General features: G+C 39.5%; 1 protein-coding gene across 1 annotated transcript in view; it reads left to right on the forward strand.

Annotated features, from left to right (window-relative positions):
- Nucleotides 1-2,825, forward strand: part of BMERB1 (bMERB domain containing 1) — a 51,286-nt gene extending 48,461 nt beyond the window's left edge. Inside the window, exons 5-6 of the mRNA XM_075165063.1 lie at nucleotides 46-128; nucleotides 1,389-2,825. Of these exons, the coding sequence (XP_075021164.1) occupies nucleotides 46-128; nucleotides 1,389-1,501 (196 nt within the window). The 3' untranslated portion in view covers nucleotides 1,502-2,825. The remainder of the gene's footprint in view (nucleotides 1-45; nucleotides 129-1,388) is intronic.
- The last annotated feature ends 5,444 nt before the right edge of the window (nucleotides 2,826-8,269 follow it).

The following is an 8,269-nucleotide window of genomic DNA, read 5'->3' on the forward strand; positions in this document are numbered from 1 at the left end:
AACACATTATTTCTGTAACAGATTTATTTTCTTTTTTTCCACCAGAGAGAAAGAAGAAGACAAAGAGATGGCTGAATTCCTTCGCACCAAGTTAAAACCTTTAGACAAATCAACACAATCTCCTACCAGTGAGTTCCTAAACATTAAGAAAAATAAGAACAATAGGAAAAACTCTAAAGACAATTGGATAAGAGCATTTTCGGAGGTCATGCTGGGCCAGCCTCTGCCAAAAGCTAGGTTAATCTAGCTAGATCATCCTGAAACAAGATAGTGTGTCAGCAATTGCTGGCCACTTAGAATTCAGATGCCCAATTACCGCTTAAAACTGAATCCAAGTCATCTATGGCCACTTTAAAATTGCTTTGTATGTTTTAAATATGCAAAGTATATTTGAATACACATTGCCACAACCTGCTTTTATAAGCAACTAAGTTTATTTTTTGCCAATCATTTTCCCATCTGGTTCTGCAAAAATAACTGAAAAAAAAAACTCCTAAGATATATGCTAGGATATTGGAAGCAAAGTTTGCCTGTTTTACTGCAGACAAGATGGAAACTAGAGAAAAGACTGCAAACTTCCATAGCTGCCCCAAATTTCTTACATCTTACTAGCATAAATAGGCTTTTTGATCACCTCAACCCAAATCACTTATGGACAGAACTGCAAACACGCTAATTTCACAGGAACTAAGCAGATTAAAAGCTTCTAAGGGATCAAGTAGCTGCAGCTTTCAAACAGAACAGCCACAACATGAGCTGTAAAAGTTAACAGATTGATTTTGACCGGTCTCAAATTGAGCTCTTGGGCAGGGAGATAGTCAAGCAAGAGTGGTGCCCTTCTTAGAAAGTGTATTTGGTCCACCAGCTGAAGAGGTTTGTATCCAAACACACTGCCATTTTGCACAAATCAAGATCTTCCTAAAGAGTTTCCTGAGGGATGTGGAATGACTGTGAAGTTCAAGTACGAGGTTAATAGAGACGTTTTAAGGTGCATCACTAATTATTTATATTCTTTTAGTCACAGGGAGCATGACTTATCTCCCGTGTTGGTTTACTTCATGTCATTGCTCTTAAATGCAATGTTAGAGATAAGATTCTTTCCACCCTGAAAAATCAAAACCTACCTTTATCTTGTTCTCCTAATTACAACATCCAAGTTGATGAGAGAATAAATTCGAGCAGTATTTTTGTTCTTCAACTCCTTAGTTTCAATCCACATACCAGCTTGGTTACTACCAAAGTGTTAGATATATTGTTCAAACAAGTGTTAAAAAATTCAGGGGCAGGGGGGAAAGGGCAGGAAAGGCTTGCGTTCTTTAAGCCAGAAGTCAGAAGAAATAGTTTGACCAGCTCTTGGTTTTAATGGTGTCCTGTTTTGAACATTGCAGGCAGCCCAGCAGAAAAGAAGGCAGAACCTCCTCCAAGCAAGCCCACCATTGCCAAAGCAGGATTGGCTATTATTAAAGATTGTTGTGGGGCCACACAATGCAACATCATGTAGCTCTGGGCTCTCTACCATGTTTGTCTTTTCAAATGTTTTCATTGAATGAAACTGTAGGGTGAGGGGAACTAACAGCATCCTGCTAACGAAATCAAGAGCAACTGGTACAACAATAATATATGAAGTGTACGATGGCAGGTTCTTCACTGTTGCATGGATCACTCAACACGCATGCCTAAAAACAAAAGAAATCTATATAGTGGCTGTCCAGTGACCAGAAAAGATCTGTAGTAGAGTCAACAAAAACACCCCAGTGATAAAAGTGAATGAAGAGAGGGTATGTTTCATCCAGTAAGGTGTAAAACCGCAATTTTAGTAAGCCATCACTTTAAGAATTTGTTGTACGCTTTTCCCCCTTGATAAAAAGCGCTCAAAAATTGCTGAAAAATCCTATTTTGGCTACTTCTCAAAACAAAAGCCACAAGTACCAATGCTGTATATAGCGCAACTGATAGATGAAGCAACTTTAGGATAACTGATGTTGCATACAAAATACTTACCAAACTAGTGTGATGTTCAACTACTTTGCTGTGGAGTTTCACTTCCAATTCTTCCTAAAGAATGAGGATCAGTGACAAGGATGCTGCAAGTAGAAATAGATTTTTATATCCCATATGATTTCTGAATTACTGAAGTCAAATGAATATTGGTTGCACCAGGGAAAATAAATCTCTGGTAAAGCTTTAGCAAGCACAGCTACAGTAATCTGCAAATCGATGATGTAGTCCAAAGCTGTGTCATTTCTCCTTTAGATCGCCATCTCACATGGAGTCAGAGAAATATTCACCCAGAGAGTTTTGTCCACTATTAGAAGTTACATGCAGCATGAGATTATGTATCACTGGCAGGTTGCTGGGAGGAGAGTGGAAGACAAACAAAATTTAGTATTTAAACAATGCTTAAAAGAACTATTACTTGCATATTTCATGACCATAAGAAATATAAGCTATCAAGCATAGGAAGACACTAGCCAGCCAAGGCAAATTGACCACAAGACAAATACATAAAGACAGAAGTAGGTGTTTCTGGTAGGAAGATCACATTCTACACAAAATGGGTTTGAAATTAAGAGAAATACAGAAAGACTTATCTGTGTTTCACCATTAAATGTGTTTCTGGTCTCTATGCAGATTAAGCCGTGTGGAATCCAATATCTTTATATTAGCTGTCAGTAGCTGGTTTGTCTGTGTGATGGTATTCCATATTAATGTACTGTGATAGGTGTAAATAGTAAAATAAATGTACATGGATCTAATGTGAAAATCTCAGGCTTAGAAATAAACAGATAGCAAAAAGTTCCTAAAATAAAGTTTTTCAAGAGGAACTTCCATTTTGTGAAGCCAGCTAAGTGAAGTGTGCACTTACATACAAAGGAACCACAGTTATAGGAAAGGAGAAAAAACTAGCAGCAGTTACCCAAAAAGGATAAACTAATTATTTTTTAGAGAGAGAAAGTATCTCATTAGATGGTGTCTATCTCCTTGAACCTTAAAGTAACTCAGACTGTTCTTGTACAAATAAAACCTAATCCTGAGCATCGGACTGATTCGATGAAGAGCATTTGCATTTCCAGAATCATTTGTTTCAGTATTGCAGACTCACTTGAGACAAAGAACCTACATCACTAAGTTCCTTAAGGTTTAAGGATCAAGGAGGAAAAAACACAAAAGGTTTCCACTAAGACATGAAGCACTTTAATGACTTTGACCAAAGACGCAGGAAAGAGGACAAAACATATCCAAAGGCTGAATAGTCATATATAGTTATTGCATCCTTGTTGATACATACAACATCACATTAAGCTCTGTAGCTCTTAGTACCTACTGTATCTGGTATGGGTTGGACTCTGTGTAGCACTTGTGTACATTAACAGTTATGGGGAAAACCACTTTTAAGGGAGAATACCCACTGGCTTCTGTAAAATTCAGCAGCCTCTTGAATTTGCTGGTACCCAGTTAAGACATCAGGAATTAGCAGTATCTTAAGACAAGAGGCCGATGTTCAGTGCCATTAACAAAGGCAAATGGAAGTTAGAAAAAAACCTGTAGCGAAGCACCAAACTTAAAGCCTTAGGAGGATCAACTGTTGCAGCCAAGTATTGTGAATGCTGGTAAGTAAAGGGTCCTGAAAAAGGACTTGGCACACAGTTTTTGTAAGGCAAGAGGTGACTTACGCACATTAGCATTTAAACCAGGCTGTGCTGATGACTGGGGTGATCCCTGCATGCTGCACAGAATCCATAGTCCCTTGGGAAGAAAAGTGAAATCTGTGGAATGTAGGTTTGTATGAAAAAATTTCATTAACAGGAAACAGAGCTAGACATTTCGGGGATGCAACACTCATGACTAGGCTACAGAGCCCCCTCCTTTAATTAAAATGAAGAAGAGAAAACACAGCAAGTATGAATACGTAATATTCATACACAGTTAGCACTGGTAGCCAGTGCCCCAAAGAGACTTGAACTACAGCAGTATTAACGAGTGTCATGGTTTAACCCCAGTCAGCAACCAAGCACCACACAGCTGCTCACTCACACCCCCCCCCGGTGGGATGGAGAGGGAATCAGAAGGGCAAAAGTAAGAAAACTCATGGGTTCAGATAAGAACAGTTTAATACTTGAAATAAAATAAAATAATAATAACAATGAAATGGGAAAAAACCACCAAACAAAAAGAGAGAGAGAAACAAAACCCAGGAAAAACGAGTGATGCAACCGCTCACCACCCGTTGACCAACACCCAGCCAGTCCCTGAGCAGCGATCGCTGCCCCCAGCCAACTCCCCCCAGCTGATATACTGAGCATGACATCACATGGTATGGAATACCGCTTTGGCCAGTTTGGGTCAGCTGTCCTGGCTGTGCCCCCTCCCAGCTGCTTCTGCACCTGGCAGAGCATGGGAAGCTGAGAAGTCCTTGACTGGCGTAAGCACTACTTAGCAACCACTAAAACATCAGTGTGTTACCAACATTATTCTTACACTAAATCCAAAACACCACCATACCAGCTACTGGGAAGAAAATTAACTCTGTCCCAGCTGAAACCAGGACAATGAGAGTGAACTTCATTTTCAGAAGTTCTAGCTTGGCTCAGCTGAAAGGTTTTCTTTGTGTGAGTTTTTGTTTTTAATTAGCAAATGCTTCAGTGCTGTTTTTATTTGGATGGGTTTGAACAGCTTGCCTGCAGTGCGCCAGTGGTTCCTTTAGAAGGGGGTCAGTGATGCTGCTTAGCAATAAAGTCCTGGATTTTTTAGGCTGTGAGGTGAGACTCTCAACTGTGTTCAACACTGGCTTACTGTGTTGTCCACCCAGACCACAGCAGAGCCCTAATGGCTTACTTCAAATATAATGGTTGTAATTAAACAAGTTGAAGTTAGGAAGGAACTAATCGTGTAACAAGCTTGGTCCTTGTTTTTTAAAAAAAAAATTAGACTAAACCACTGAGTATTCCCAAGTACAATGAGGAGCTTTATAACTTCCATGATCCTATGAACATAGCATGTTATGCAATCCCCACATGTAAAATCAGCAGAAGATATCAGACACGTATCTTTAGGTGACTGCATCGAGTAACTGGCATAATTTCAGAACTGATTTTCAGATATCTCTTATGTCTGCAAAGAGGGACTTCGGTTGACTGAAGCACCCAAAATCTCTTCTGGAAATCCTGGCTGTTTATCACTTCAGAAAGAAGGCAAGGCATCAGAAAAAGAAGAAAATTTAAGGTGGATTTGACACACTTATTTCCTCTATGAACTGGTAAAGATGGCTATATTCAGGAAAGGACCTTGGTCTGCTGAGAAAGACAGAAGTGCTGAAGTGCTACTTTTACTAATCACCAATTCTACCAGCAAATCGTTCTCTTGTACCCTCCCCTAGGCCTACTGAGTCTCTTCAGCAAAGTTAAACATATTTCCAAATAAACTAAGCTGCTGTGTTATACTAAGCATATGTTTCTTCCTGTTACTGAAGGAAATAAGTGGTTGTGGAGTAGAGTGGGATGCACTTACTGTGCTGCTATACTTTTCAAAAAGAATAGGATGATGATTCTGCCAGAAGGGAATAATTTGATAAGTTAGTGATGCCACTGAAATAAAAATAAAGGATTTTTTCTCACTGAAAAAAGTTTCTCCAATGACACTCCACAAACAAAAACCACCAAAAAAGCCAATCTCATTATGCTCCTACATGACTTTGAAACCTCTCTACAGCCCAGAGCACTGCACAGATTAGGAGACAGTTCCCAGCCCTACATTGAGAAGATAAAGGTCCCGACATACCTGAGTATAAAAACATTGCCAAGCCAGAAGGGCTTAACAGCAATTAAAAAAAGTCAGCCCTGTCTTGTCTGCTCACCAGAGTGGCTGGTGACCGTAAGTTCATGTGTGATTCAGTCTTTGTCACACTTTGTCTTCCTACACAGGTGTAAGAGTGAGTATGTTTCATTTGCAACTCAGCAGATGGTTAAGGAGAACAGTTTTCCCAATATTCTGTTCAGCTTGATCACAAACCACACCACTCGGAACTAAAACATTTAGAGCAAACTGGTTTCAGTTACCTCAAATTAGGAGTTTGAGTTTATTATACGCAAGATGTGTAGAATACATATATTCTACCCATATCCTTATCCATATTCCCTGCCTCTGAAGCACTTAATCTTTACTGGCATTTCAGAGGCAGCTCTTGAAAAGTAAGAGTTTGACTACTGGCTCCAAAACTGAAGAGCTCTCAGACTTCTTTTACAGTTAAGACTAAAAACAGTCCCTTGTAACACAAAGTACAGAGCTAAGCACCAAAAGTATAAGCCAGATGCTTTTATGCCTTCCTGTACTTACACAGGCCATCTGTAAAGGCAGAAAGATCATCTTGGTGCAGGAATACCTTGCTCAACTTTTCAGGTGGGAAACTGTCTTAGTGAGGGCAAGGCATTGCCGTATCTGTCACCTTGCTACTGCACTGTTACTCTTCCTGCAGGCATTACCTATTCTTTGGACAAAGTCCAGGATATCTTGAAAGTCCTGCAGGATATGGGTCCTTCAAGATACTGACCACAAGCTTTTAGAGATACTGTTTTCAGGAAGTTTTCCTACTATTCCTCCCCTAATCCATGTATGATTATTTAATCCTAGCTCTCTTCTATGAGAGCATCCTGGAAGTTTCCGCACACTTGTCATATTCCACCCTCACATTGCCCTCCCACATCTTTAAAAAACACAACAGAAAATATGAAAGCAATCTCTGGTTACAGGGCTATCATGTGAACTTTTCCTCTCCCTCCCTTTGCACAACTTGATTGTTTTTCCCTGATTTCCCTTCACATTAAGTGTTTATCCTCCTCTTCAGGTAAAATTAAATTATTTACCTGCAGTCTGATAAGGTGCTTAGGTCTCACTGCATAATATCCATACTATCCTCTTTATCTCAAGTCTGTTGGCAACAACCTTCAGTCATCATTTAAGAATCCTGTCCTAACAGCTTGAGCTTAAATGTCTTCAAGATGTTGTCTTAGATGTCTTCAAATGCACCAATCTGCACCTCAAACAATTCCCCCTTTAAGTGCAACCAGCAGGTCAGGCTGCTTCTGTCAAGCTTGTCACTACTTATAGCTAAACTGTTTAAATGCTTAGGGAAAACAAATGCAACACTGTCAGTGGCAATTAGCCAAAAGAGGAAAAACCAAACAAAACCTCTTTCTTAGGTATTCTAGATACAAGGCAGCTAAGGATTAGATAGGACTAGTGGAGCATCTAAAAAAGGCCTTAAAATGGATCTATCCTAGAGAAGCCCTTTTTACTCTACAGAAAAGGCTCAGAAATAATACCCTGAAGTAGCACCTCAGAAATTTCTTGTGAAATGGCCTTCTCTATTTATATCCATCTGCTTCCTGTAGCATATGTATAGCACTACAAACCATTTTAGTAGTCACTTGAACGAAGATTTTTTTTCTAGTTTTCTCCATCTATGTAATATTAAACATAAAAACAGTCCATACAAGAAGGAATACTATGTTAAAAGCTGGAAGAGTAGAGACATCGTATCTCATCCTCTGAACAAATACCAGCTAAACTGTGGGAAAATACCTGAAAGATCTCTAGGTATCTCAATTGTTCCATAGCATACATCCATTGTAAGACATCACACTATACATTAATAAAATGCTGACTTTAAAGTACATCAGCATCTGACTTTCTATGGCCACACAGACTGAACAGGTATCAAGGTCAAGCTTTGAAAGAGAAATCACTTAAAGCTAAGGTTTTCAAACTCTAGTTTTCAAAGGCACAAGAGATTAAATATTCAAATTGCAAAAAGGTTAGCTGCAACAACACTTAACACATTTCAAGCGTCAGAGGCAAGAAATTAAGTGACAAGATTAAAAGGAAGGGTTACTTCCACAGCCTGATAAGCAGGCTTCACTGATAACGCTCAGTTTCCAGTTGCTCACGTTTCTGTAAACAGCTAAGCAAAGCACAGCCAGGCCATGTTCTTCCCTCCAAGCAGTCAGTTTTTCTCTCCATACCAAAGTCCTGAGACTGTCTAGAACACAGAAAGCAATCTGTCCTTTGTGGCCAAAACCAAAGTCCTCAGCCTGTTCTATAGAAAGGCTGCTTGCTTTCTCGCTCTTTCACACCCAAAAGCTTTGGTTTGTCCAAAGGAAAGGCCTTTTGTCAGCTCCTCTGTTCAGAAACTTCAAAGGTTAAGGAACAGCCTTACATTCTCTGTTCTCTTAGACAGCCATGCTTCCTACCAGCATTATTCCATGTTACACCT

The sequence above is a fragment of the Calonectris borealis genome, chromosome 16 (assembly GCF_964195595.1).
Source record: "Calonectris borealis chromosome 16, bCalBor7.hap1.2, whole genome shotgun sequence".
Taxonomy (NCBI): Eukaryota; Metazoa; Chordata; class Aves; order Procellariiformes; family Procellariidae; genus Calonectris; species Calonectris borealis.